Source organism: Lithobates pipiens, unplaced genomic scaffold, assembly GCF_037356315.1.
Source record: "Lithobates pipiens isolate NorthernLeopardFrog02 unplaced genomic scaffold, aLitPip1_a1.2 Scaffold_19, whole genome shotgun sequence".
NCBI lineage: Eukaryota > Metazoa > Chordata > Amphibia > Anura > Ranidae > Lithobates > Lithobates pipiens.
The window spans coordinates 348,512,728-348,526,428 of record NW_027507764.1 but is presented as its reverse complement, the minus strand read 5'-3'; the positions used below and the strand labels follow the sequence as shown (position 1 = coordinate 348,526,428).

Here is a 13,701-nt window from a genome sequence, read left to right as displayed (position 1 = left end):
TTTTTGTTAATATTTTATTATATCTTTTCATGCGACAACAATGTAAAATAGTGAGTGTACAGCACTGCCTTATCCCTCTTGGGCATGGCGTTCACCAGAGCTTCACAGCTGCGTTCCCCCCCACCTTCCATTTGAGAATGCTCCATAGATGCTCAATCGGGTTTAGGTCTGGAGACATGCTTGGCCAGTCCTTCACCTTTTACCCTCAGATTCTTTAGCAAGGCGGTGGTCGCCTTGGAGTTGTGTTTGAGGTTGTTATCATGTTGGAATACTGCACCTCCCCAGTGCCGGCAGCTCTCACACAGCCCCAGACCATGACACTCCCACCACCATGTTTGACTGTAGGCAAGACACACTTGTCTTTGTACTCCTCACCTGGTTGCCGCCACTCACGCTTGACACCATCTGAACAAATTAAGTTTATCTTGGTCTCAATAATCCATGTCCTTATGCTGGCCATACACTATACGAAAAATCGGCCAACCCCATTTTTTCGAAAAGCAAACTTTTTGGCCATGAGCGCTAATGATAATGCCATCATGTAATGACTGATAAATCCATTCAGTGGACATAAATGAGTGTGTGTGTGTGTGTGTGTGTGTGTGTGTGTGTGTGTGTACCTAGTGCAGACAGTTCAGACAGGAAATGCATTAACCTTTCAATTTATCGTTTGTTCGGCAGAAAATTTCCAAACCCATCCTTCGTTTTTTTTCAGCTCAAACGTCCCAACGATTAGCTATTTATTTTATTTTTATTTTTTTGTGCCCGTTAACTCGCCAAAAAAAGAATGAACTGTTGAAATGACCGAATTTTGGACAATTTTTCGTATAGTGTGAGGCCAGCATTAGTCTGCTTGTCTTCAGCAAACTGTTTCCAGGCTTTCTTGTGCATCATCTTTTAGAAGAGGCTTCCTTCTGAAATGACAGCCATGCAGACCAAATTGATGCAGTTTACAGCGTATGGTCTAAGCACTGACAGGCCCCACCCGTTCAACCTCTGCAGCAATGCCGGCAGCACTCATACATTTATTTCCCAAAGACAACCTCTGGATATGACGCTGAACACATGCACTCGGCTTCTTTGGTAGACCATGGCACGGCCTGTTCTGAGTGGAACCTGTCCTGTTAAACCGCTGTATGGTCTTGGTCACCAAGCTGCAGCTCAGTTTCAGGGTCTTGGCAATCTTCTTATAGATTAGGCTATCTTTATGTAGAGCAACTATTTTTTTTATTTTTTGATCCTCAGAGTTCTTTGCCATGAGGTGCCATGTTGAACTTCCAGTGACCAGTATGAGAGAGTGAGAGCGATAACACCAAATTTAACACACCTGCTTTAAGAAAGCATCCAATTTACTAAGCTCTTCTATGACTAAAATATATGTGTAGTAAATCCTATACTACACAGAAATATTGGGTCTGTTATTTCTGAGCTTAAAGTGGTTGTAAACATCAGACATGAAATGTGAACAAAGCATATCCTTCTAGTGTGTGTGTGTGTGTGTGTGTGTGTGTGTGTGTGTGTGTGTGTGTGTGTGTGTGTGTGTGTGTGTGTGTGTGTGTGTGTGTGTGTGTGTGTGTGTGCCTGCCTGTCTCAATCCAGAGCGCTAAAGCTACGTTCACACTGGGGCGGGCATTGGCGGTAAAGTGCCACTATTTTTTGGCGGTGCTTTACAGTCATTTTATCTATTCGGCTGCTATCCTGCACTTTTAACACCTGCTAGCGGCCGAAAAATGGTTAAAACTGCCGGAAAATCTGTTTGGCAGCGCTGCCCCATTGATATCAATGGGCAGGGGTGCTTTATGAGCGCTGCACAGATGCGGCTTGCAGGACTTTTATTTTTTTTTTATTTTTACCGTCCTGCAAGTGCAGCGCTCCAGTGTGAAAGCACTCCGGCTTTCACACTGTAGAGACGGGAGAGGCTCTTTACAGGTGCTATTTTTAGCGCTATAGCGCCTGTAAAGCGCCTGAGTGTGAAAGTAGCCTAAGGGCCAGTTCGCACCATAGAAAAGCATTGCGGATGCGTTCCAGGTGCTTTTCTGCATGTGTGTTTTTGATGTGTTCCAGTGTGTTTTTTGATGCAGTCCAATGGCTTTTTTGTATTTAAATTTATTTTATTTATTATTATTTTTTTCCCTCTTCTTTTTTTTTTTTTTTTTTTTTTCTTCTTAAACTTAAATAAGGACAGGTGTGTTACAGTGCGTTTTTGGTGCATTTAGGTTTGTTCCTGTGTGTTTTTAACAGCAGTCCAGTGTAGAAAAAATGCAGCATGTTCAACTTGCAACTGCACGTGGTGTGAACTGGCCCTAAGAGTAATTTCTGTCTGTTGCTTTGTGCCTCTTCTATCATCATGAATCACTTCTGAGGGAACAGTCTGTGACTGACAGCCTCGGCTCTGATCCTGTGTGTGGGGTGGGGGGTGTCCCTTACCTCCAATCCGCTCTCAGAGCTCCTATCACTGATGCCTTGCCTCCTTCTTTTCAGATATGAGAGATGGCTGCATATAAACAGGTACAACTTTATACAGGTGGATTTGTTTCATCTCTGTATCGCCTGAGGCCAGTTACTTCACTGGCTATATGTGTGAGTTTACAACCACTTTGTTGTGGTAATGCTGGTTGTCTGGCTTCAAAACAATTATGCAACATGTGAAGTCAAACATCTGCATGCCTATTCAAGCCAGTAAGTCGGAAAGCATATAGTGAATCATAGTAACTACAAAAAAGGTCTCCACTGCCTCCACTTATAACTGCCCATTGCAGCAAGAAGCATTGGAAGGCAACATATGATATAGACCAGGCCGAGGATAAATCCAAGGAAAACTCCAAGCTCACTTACCGACCAGCCTGCGGACAACCAAATTAACCTAACAGTATGCGTTAAAAACAGGGGGTTTAGTCTGCACACATTTGCAAATACATGCATTAGCTACAGGCCCCGCCAAGGCACCCTGGAATCTGTAGTCCTTGGTGGGGCCTGTAGCTTATGCATGTATTTGCAAATGTATGCAGACTAAACCCCCTATTTTTAACACCTACTGTTAGACAGGTTGATTTGGTTGGCCGCGGGCTGGTCGGTAAGTAAGCTTTGAATTTTCCTTGGATTTATCTTTTGAGCTTGTTTAAATCATAGTAACTAGCCAAGAAGCTAGTATCTATAGGACAAGTTAGCATGATATCATCATGTGTAAGTTTAAGACTGGTCTTCAGTCTTTGTAACAGACAAGAATGCAGTGCAGGCATGATTTATGTTTTTATATTGTGTGTGTGTGTGGGGGGGGGGTTCTATATTCTAAATCAAATCTAACTTTTAGTTGCTATTGTACAAATTACTACTAGGCATAGATACCATTTGAAACAGTTAAATCATTTCCCAGAATGATGGTTTTGAATATGTCGGGTTATTAAAGCATAATGAAAGACCTTGATCATGTTAATGAAATACAAAATCTATACTATGGTATAAATATAATGAATGTTTTGAGTGTTTTTTATATTTACTTTATTTTTCAGAATACCTGCAAAAACTTACATGATAATAGCATTCCTCACTGTGGGTACAATGGGCCTTTCAAATACTTCTCTTGGATATTTGAACTATCCTACTCAGGTTATTTTCAAATGCTGTAAGCTGATCCCTGTCATGATTGGAGGAATATTTATTCAAGGTTGGTATCCAGCTTTGTTTAAAAATCTGTGTGTATGTATGTGATACAGTGACTTGAAAAAGTATTCATACCCCTTGAAATTTTCCACCTTGTTACAACCAAAAACGTAAATGTATTTTATTGAGATTTTATGTGCTAGACCAACACAAAGTGGCACATAATTGTGAAGTGGAAGGGAAATTATAAATGGTTTTCAACATCCTTTTTACAAATAAATGTACAAGTGTGGTGTGTGTTTTTGTATTCAGCCCCCCTGAGTCAATACTTTGTAGAATCATCTTTCGCTGCAATTACAGCTGCAAGTCTTTTTGGGGATGTCTCTACCAGCTCTGCACATCTAGTAGGGATTGACTGACTATCAGTCTGACCGATATTCACTTTTTTAGAAGTATCGGTCAAAAAACTGACCGATATTACAGATATTGCTTCAAGGACTGTTACTGCTGCATGCATCACCCTGGTACCAGTCTTTAAGCTGGCCATACACCTATAGATTATCTGCAGATTTTCTATGGTTAGATGGGGAAAAAGTGGGAGATTCCTCCAACCACACAGTTTAGCGAACATGGAGAAATCTGTTGCACTTTTTCCATCTAACCATAGAAAATCTGCAGATAATCTATAGGTGTATGGCCAGCCTTAGAGAGGACAGTCAGCTTTATTGTAACAACCACCAATGCGGCTTAGTAGCCGCTTGGCTGTTATTACAAACAGCAGGAGGGGATGTATACCACCCCTGCCTCCTTCCTTCTGCTTGTCTCAGGCTCTCCCGTCCCACCAGGAGGCCCGAGGCAACCAGCCGGGAACATCCGCCGGCTGACAGAAGACCCGAGCAAAGCTGATGCTTCATCTAGTAATCTGGAAACCATGTCATGACATCACTTCCCGGATTACTGGCATCTTAAAGGCGCCTGTTTATAAAAAAAAAAAAAGTATTCAAAAATGCCGATCTTGACGTTTTGAATACTTTGAAGTGCAGAGGAGGGGTTTGGGGGTCTCCTAGACTCCAGATCCCTCCATAAAGCGTAGAATAAAGCGTAGATGTCACTGCCTGTTACTGTAACAGGGATGTTTACATTTTACAGCAATAACAGTGATTAAAAAAAAAAAGTAAAATGACAGTGAAAAGGTGTGTTTGTGCGTTTTTTTTTTTTTTTTTTTTTTTTTTTTTTTTTTTTTTTTTACAAGATATCGGCAGGAGAGGTGATCAAAATATGGGTGTTGTATCGGCACCGAAAAACAATATCAGTCGATCCCCCAACATCTAGAGTGAAATGTTTACCCATTCATCTTTGCAAAATGGCTCAAGCTCTGTCAGATTGCTTTGATCTAAACCATTGTCCCAGTCTTAAGTCTTTTGCAGTCTCAAACAGGTTTTCTTCTAAGATTGCCCTGTATTTGGCTCCATCCAGCTTCCCATCAGCTCTTACCAGCTTCCCTGTCCCTGCTGAAGAAAAACATCCCCACAGCATGATGCTGCCACAACCGTGTTTGATGGTGGGGATGGTGTGTTCAGGGTGATGTGCATTGTTTTCTGCCACACATAGCGTATTGCTTTTAGGCCAAAAGTTCAATTTTAGTCTCCTGACCAAGGCGCCCTCTCCCACATGTTTGCTGTGTCCCCCACATGGCTTCTCCCAAACTTCAAATGGGAATTCTTATGGCTTTCTTTCAACAATGGCTTTGTTCTTGCCACTCTTCCATAAAGGCCAGATTTGTGGAGTGCACAACTAATAGTTGTCCTGTGGACAGATTCTCCAGAGCTGTGGATCTCTGCAGCTCCTCCAGAGTTACCATGGGCCTCTTGGCTGCTTCACTGATTAATGCTCTCCTTGCCCAGCTTGCCAGTTTAGGTGGACGGCCATGTCTAGGTAGGTTTGCAATTGTGCCATACTGCTTTTTTTTTTTTTTTTTTTTTTTTTTTTTTTTTTTCTTCTTCTTCTTCTCTCCCCCATTTTAATGTGATGGCTTGAACAGTGCTCCATGAGATATTCAAAGCTTGGGATATTTTTTTATTTTTATCACCTAACCCTGCTTTAAACTTCACATCTTTATCCCTGACCTGTCTGGTGTGTTCCTTGGCCTTCATGATGTTGTTTGTTCAGTAAAGTTCTCTAACAAACCTGAGGTCTTCACAGAACAGCTGTATTTATACTGAGATTAAATTACACACAGGTGGACTATTTAGGTGACTTCTAAAGGCAATTCCACTCGATTTTAGTTTTAGTTAGGGGTATCAGAGTAAAGGGGGCTGAATACAAATGCACGCCACACTTTTCACATATTTGCAAAACAAAATTGAAACTATTTTGTCATTTTCCTTCCACTTCACAATTATGTGCCACTTTTGTGTTTTTTGGTCTATCGCATAAAATCCCCAATAAAATACATTTTATGTTTTTGGTTGTAACATGACAAAATTTGGAAATTTTCAAGGGGTATGAATACTTCTTTCAAGGAACTGTATATAAAATATACACTCACTGCTGGCCACTTTATTAGTTACACCTTGCTAGTACCGGGTTTGGACCCCCCTTTTGCCTTCAGAACTGCCTTAACTCTTCGTGGCATAGATTCAACAAGGTGTTGGAAACATTCCTCAGATTTTGGTGCATATTGACATGATGGCATCACTCGGTTGCTGCAGATTTGTTGGCTGCACATCCATGATGCGAATCTCTCGTTCCACCACATCCTAAAGGTGCTCTATTGGATTGAGATCTGGTGACTGTGGAGGCCATTGGAGTACAGTGACCTCATTGCCATGTTTAAGCAACCAGTGATGAGGAGATTTGAGCTTTGTGACATGGTGCATTATCCTGCTGGAAGTAGCCATCAGAAGATGGGTACACTGTAGTCCTAAAGGGATGCACCTGGTCAAAAACAATACTCTGGTAGGCCGTGGCATTTGAATGATGCTCAGTTTGTACTAAGGGGCGCAAAGTGTGTTAAGAGAATATCCCTCACACCATTACACCGCCACCAACAGCCTGAACCGTTGATATAAGGCAGGATGGATCCATGCTTTCATGTTGTTTACACCAAATTCTGACCCTACCATCTGAATGTCGCAACTGAAATCGAGACTCCTCAGACCAGGCAACGTTTTTCCAATCTTCTATTGTCCAATTTTGGTGAGCCTGTATGAATTGTAGCCTTAGTTTCCTGTTCTTAGCTGACACGAGTGGCACCTGGTATTGTCTTCTGCTGCTGTAGCCCATCTGCTTCATGGTTCAGTGTGTTGTGCGTTCAAAGATGGTATTCTGCATACCTTAGTTGTAACAAGTAGTTATTTGAACTACCGTTGCCTTTCTATGCTCTCGAACCAGCCTGCCCATGTTTCCTCTGACCTCAACAAGGCATTTTCGCCCACACAACTGCCTTTTCCTGGATATTTTCTTATTCGGACCATTCTCTGTAAACACTAGAGGTGTGTGTGTGTGTGTGTGTGTATCCCAGTAGATCAGCAGTTTTAGCCCATCTGGCACCAACGTTGAAAGTCTCGTAAATCCCCTTTCTTCCCCATTCTGATGCCCTTCTGATTGGCTGATTAGCAATTTGTTACCAAGCAATTGAACAGGTGTACCTAATAAAGTGGCCTCTGTGTGTGTGTGTTATATTAGTGTGTAGATATATTTGCCTGGCATTCCATTTTAACATTTTTAATTTATACTACAATAGTGTTGCGCAACTACATAATATGATTATGCGCCCAAAGGAATTTTTTTCAAACGTAAAAAAATAATGCTGCAAATTAGTAATAGTGATCCAATAAAACTTATTTCTAGGACTGCAACTAACTATTAATTTCATAATGGATTAGTTGGCTGATTTTTTTATTTTTTTGATTAATCGTATAATAATCTAAATGTTATGTATAATTTAGTTAAAGCGGAGTTCCACCCAAAAATGGAACTTCCACTTTTCGGAATCCTCCCCCCTCCGGTGTCACATTTTGGCACCTTTTCAGGGGGAAGGGGAGAGCAGATACCTGTATAATCCAGGTATTTGCTCCCACTTCCGGGTATAGATAGCCACGTATATCTACGCCATATCTGGCACCTCCTCCATTCCCCCTGCTGTCTTCCCTGAGACATTCGGGACCCAGAAGACAGTAGGGACCTGTGGGATCGCTGAGTGCAACTCGCGCATGTGCAGTAGGAAACAAGGCTTCACTTCCTGATTGTCTTACCGAGCGACAGATCGCGGGCGCCCTGGACAGGTAAGTGTCTATATTTTAAAAGTCAGCAGCTGCAGTAAAAAAGTGTCAGTGGATAAATCCAGTGCTGTCAATGTCATATGCTCTGTCACCTTATGCTCTCACCTGGATATATTGACCTATGAAAAAAATAGAAATAAAACCTCTGGCCTGCGGTGGTTGCTTTTGGGGTGCTCTTCCCTCTTTAGTGTAAATACTGTCTAGTCACTCCTGCTGTGTTCGTGTGTGTGTGTGTGTGTGTGTGTGTGTGTGTGTGTGTGTGTGTGTGTGTGTGTTTTTTGGTGCTGTGCGAGAAGCTACTTCTGCTTCCTTGATGTTGGTTCCTCTGGTGGCATGTAATGTCATTTCTGGAAGATGTGGGGCTTCCGTACGATGGTTGTGGCCTGTCTGGGTGCTTGATTCTTCAGTAGTGTGCACCTTTTATTCTTTGCATGTTGGGGTGTGCGGAGCTAATTCACTTATGGCAGTTGCCTATGTGACAGTGAGAGGCCCTGTCACTGTGAGAATATAAGAAAATGTGACGCATTTAGGGTTAATGCAAATTTCCAGACTATATTGTTTCTGAGCAGAGAATACTGTGTATTTGGCTTCCCTGGATTTTGTAGTTCTGGGTCAGAACTTTCAATCCTGTGTATGGATTTTACCAGAGGCCTGCAACCTGTCTCGGTATACAGGCGTGCAGGGTCATTGTATACTCAGATCTGAGGATAGCGCAGAGCTTTGCAGTTGGAGACTGCTCCCAGTGTAGGAGACTGAAAGTCTCATCCACGGGTCAAAGGGTCCCAGCCAGAAGCCAAGAGACAGAGGGTCTCACCGGGGGGGCAGCCCCAGTTAGCAACCAGGACCCTTGCCTCATCCTCAGTTGAAGTGCGCAGATGAGGAAGATGGACAATGGGGACCAGAGGGCCTGAAAATACAAGGTGTCACTTGCACATATAGTTGAGCTTCTGAAAGCTATTTATTTCACATAAAAAATCAGATGTAAAGAGTTCAGTTAAAGATTCACATTCTCATATATATATATATATATATATATATATAGTTGGGAAAATGCAAAAAATATTTTTTTTCCTGTACATGGTCATTTCATTTATTTTATTATTACCTATGCAGTCCTGGTTTGCCTGCAACTCAGGTCAACAGAGATTATCCGAGCGTGATTCTGTGCAGGAGGGACCAGGAGCAAAGTTCTGCTCAGCCTAGAATGTTGAAAGTACCAAAACGCGTAGCAACTAATACGTTTTTCTAAGCATCCATAATTTGTTTGCTGATTGGTTGTGATCTCTAGCTGCACTCTGCATTTATTGGTAGGATGTATGTATAGCAGAAAGGTTTGCTAAAAAAAAAAAAAAACTTTTTTTTTTTTTTTTTTTATCTACAGGAAAGAGGTATAATGCTGCAGATGTAAGTGCAGCTGTATGCATGAGCTTTGGCCTCATATGGTTTACACTGGCTGATAGCACAGTTGCTCCAAACTTTAATGTAACAGGTAAGATGTTAAATTATTATGATTCTAGCCGATTATTTCTTTAGATGTTTCTGAATTACTTTTCTGGTTTTACCTATCTACATATTTTAAAGGCCTATACAGTACATGTGGTCCACAAACTACGTTTGAAACCAATGTATAACTGGATCTCAACCTGAATAGCTTTTTACCGCTAATGTGCTACAACAGTTTCACATTAAGAGTTAGTGTACACAGGCAATATAGATTAGACTGAGGTCATTTTTAGCATACATGGTTCCGTAAATCCATATAAAAATTCAGGAACTGCATTGCAAATCCATTGATGCCCACGTAAGTTGCCATTTTTTTCTTACAATATGTGGATCTTGCATAAGACTGAAACAGAGGATTTTGTTAATGACAACAAATTGCCATGTTACTTAACCCCCCCCCCCCCCCAAACTCTCTTTAACTGCTACACCTCTGGCCATAGTACATTAACAGCTGGACAGGAGCAGCGCAGATGCAGGTGAACTTACCGGTATGTTGTCCTGCATCACCCGCTTGTATGATTGTTGTACCAGGCCGCTATTGTTGACCATGATATCATGTGATCGTTCTGACCAATCACAGAGGGCACATGAACAGTAGTAAACAATGATGTAATTGTTTGCTGCTGTGTGAGCTCTGTGATTAGTCACAGCGGTTACATGGTACATGTCTGTTGTGATTTTGCCCCTGGTACCATGTAATCCCTAGGGCCAATCAGTGGTACACAAGGTTTCATGAATAAAAACTTTACACAGTCTTTTTACCAATTGCTTATTGCAGCAATCATCGTTGTAATTGGCAATCTCAATTAAAAAAAAAAAATACATTTTAGGACCGAGAAAAGAAAAACATCATCATATTTTTTTTTTATTTTTTATTTTTTTCCGTTTTTTTTTATTTATATAGTGGTGATTAAATACCACCAAAAGAAAGCTCTACCTGTCTCAAAAAATTATAAACATTTCATTTGGGTACAGTGTTGCATAACTGAGTAACTGTCATTCAAAGTATGACCGTGCTAAAAATTGGCCTGGACTGGAAGTGAGTGAAAGTGTCGGACTTGAGGTGGTTAAATCTGTGTGTCCTTAACAACGCACGTTACAAAAAATGTTTATATTACAAGAGATTGGCAAGCTACCAAAAAGAACCCATTACAGTGTCTGTAAGAGTCTGAGACTCGCCTGATCACCGATCCGAGCAAGGGGTTGATCCCGACCCCCTTATCACGAGATCAGCTGTCAGCCAATGATAGCTGATCATGTGATACAACGGAGCCGGTAATCGGTTATTATTCCTCCTCGCGCTGACAGCGCGAGGAGAAAAAAAAGAGCCGATCACCGGCGGCCGTGATTGGGACATCAGTCCCGATCACGGCCAGCCCTGCCAGTGCCACCTCAATAAAATATAAGTGCCACCCAGCAGTGCCCATCAGTCCCATCTATCAGTGGTACCTATCAGTGCCACCTTATCTGTGCCTATTAGTGGCGCCTTAACTATGCCTATCAGTGCCCACCAGTGCAGCCTATCAGTGCCGCCTCATCAGCGCACTTCAATGAAGGAGAAAAATTACCTGTTTGCTAAATTTTATAACAAACTATTAAACATGATTTTTTTTTTTTTTTTTTTTTTTATTTTGCATCTTTTTTTGTTTGTTTAGCAAAAAATAAAACTCCCAGCTGTAATTAAATACCACCAAAAGAAAGCTCTATTTGTGGGAAAAAATGATAAAAATTTCATTTGGGTACAGTGTTGTATGCCCGCGCAATTGTCATTCAAAGTGCATCAGCGCTGAAAGCTGAAAATTGGTCTGGGCATGAGGGGGGGTTTAAGTGCCCAATAAGCAAGTGGTTAAATAACTGACATCTACAATACTATAGACTGCTGCACATTATGCTTACTGCAGATACACTGCTGGTAGAAAGAGACCCGTGTTACTGCTTACTGTAATGTAAGGAGTTCTTCAGCACAGCATACACTAATATATTCAGAGCAAATCTACAAGTGGTTGCAGTTGGCATACCTTATTCGTTGTGCCTGTACAGCAAATTAAATCCAAGCCTAAAGTTTGCAGTGTTATACTTGCGTACACCCCAAGGTCCCAATTATTGTTTATTATCTTGGCCATCTTGTATCCAGTTCACAATTGTGCTTAGTGCATGACGTCTAGATGCCCAATGTTGCTGTTCTGACAATATAGGCATAGACTATATTTTATTTACTTGTGCAACCCTCTAGGTTAGAACTTTTGGGGGATGCCAGGAATATTAGTAGTTTACTACATTTTAAGTGGTTGTAAAGTCAGCGTTTTTTTTTTTTTTTTTTTAAACTTTACTTTTAATGCATTCTATGAATTAAGATAAAACCTATGTGCAGCAGCCCCCCTGAGCCCCATCTCTGTCCAGCGATGTGCACAAGTGCCCTCAGCCTTCCGTGACTCTCTCTCTTCTGACTGGCAGAGACACAGCAGTTGCGCCATTGCCTCCTGCTGCTGTCAAGTCAGTTGACCAATCGGGGGGGGTGGGTAGGGCCGAGCCACAACTCTGTGTCTGAATGGACACACAGCAGGGCCTCGGCTCGGGTGTCCCCATAGTAAGCTGCTTGCTGTGGGGGCACTCAGCGAAAAGGAGGGGCCAGAAGCGCCAAAGAGAAACCAGAGAAGAGGAGGATCCGGGCTGCTCTGTGCAAAGTGCAAAGCCACTACAAAGAGCAGGTAAGTATGACATGTTTGTTATTTTTAACACACTTTAGTATCACTTTAAGGCCCCTTTCACACATGCTGATGGTATGTCCGTATTTCATCCATCCGTTTGCGGATGAAATACGGACATCCATTCATCCCTATGGGATAGCGGGTGTCTGCGGATGAGCATCCGCAGACACCCGCTATTGTCCGCCTCCGCAAATGTCCGATTCTGCAGACGGAGGAAAATCCTATTTTTCTGTCCGTCTGCAGAGCGGATCGGATGAACACGGACACACGGTCCGTGCTCGTCCGATCCCCATAGAGGAGAGCGGAGAGCTGACAGGGCGGTCCCCGCACAGTGTGCGGAGACCGCCCTGTCCGCAGCCGGCTCAGCGGGGACAACGGAGCGATCCCCGCTGAGCGAGCGGATCATCACGGGGCGGATCTTTACTGATCCGCCCCGTGTGAAAGAGGCCTAACTTAAAGGTAATAGGAAAAAAACAGGTCCAATCAGACCAATATAACTACATAAAATAATTACTAAAATACTGCATGCAGAGTTTATATTTGATTTACATTATTGTTGCTTAGACCATCCTATTAAATCTTGTAGTGCTGCACTTAAAAGTCTGTTTCTACATATTGCTGCACTGAATTGTTAATATACTGTGTTGAAAAAAGTCCGTCCAGTTTAACCAACAGAAAAAAAAAAAAAAAAAGAGCAAAAAGAAAACCTCCATATACAGTGGTGTGAAAAAGTGTTTGCCCCCTTCCTCATTTCCTGTTCCTTTGCATGTTTGTCACACTTAAGTGTTTCGGAACATCAAACCAATTTAAACAATAGTCAAGGACAACACAAGTAAACACAAAATGCAATTTGTAAATGAAGGTGTTTATTATTAAAGGTGAAAAAAAATCCAAACCATCATGGCCCTGTGTGAAAAAGTGATTGCCCCCTAAACCTAATAACTGGTTGGGCCACCCTTAGCAGCAACAACTGCAACCAAGCGTTTGCGATAACGTGCAATGAGGCTTTTACAACGTCCTGGAGGAATTTTGGCTCACTCATCTTTGCAGAATTGTCCTAATTCAGTTACATTAGAGGGTTTTCGAGCATGAACGGCCTTTTTAAGGTCATACCACAACATCTCAATAGGATTCAGGTCAGGACTTTGGCTAGGCCACTCCAAAGTCTTCATTTTGTTTTTGTTCAGCCATTCGGTGGTGGACTTGCTGGTGTGTTTAGGATCATTGTCCTGCTGCAGAACCCAAGTTGGTTTCATCTTGAGTACACGAACAGATGGTCGGACATTCTCCTTCAGGATCTCTTGGTAGACAGCAGAATTCATAGTTCCTTTTATCACGGCAAGTCTTCCAGGTCTTGAAGCAGCAAAACAGCCCCAGACCATCACACTACCACCACCATATTTTACTGTTGGTATAATGTTCTTTTTATGAAATGCAGTGTTCCTTCTACGCCAGATATACTTGGACACACACCTTCCAAAGAGTTCCACTTTTGTCTCATCGGTCCACAGAATGTTGTCCCAAAAGTCTTGGGGATCATCAAGATGTGTTGTGGAGAAATTGAGACGAGCTTTGATGTTCTTTTTGCTCAGCAGTGGTTTTCTCCT

At 42.1% G+C, this 13,701-nt stretch overlaps 1 protein-coding gene across 2 annotated transcripts in view; it reads left to right on the top strand.

Annotated features, from left to right (window-relative positions):
• SLC35B3 (solute carrier family 35 member B3) overlaps positions 1–13,701 on the top strand; it is a 73,444-nt gene that overhangs the window by 19,694 nt on the left and 40,049 nt on the right. For both annotated transcript variants that reach the window (XM_077492167.1, XM_077492168.1), the window contains exons 4-5: positions 3,510–3,664; positions 9,265–9,372. In XM_077492167.1, coding sequence (XP_077348293.1) covers positions 3,510–3,664; positions 9,265–9,372 — 263 coding nt within the window. The remainder of the gene's footprint in view (positions 1–3,509; positions 3,665–9,264; positions 9,373–13,701) is intronic.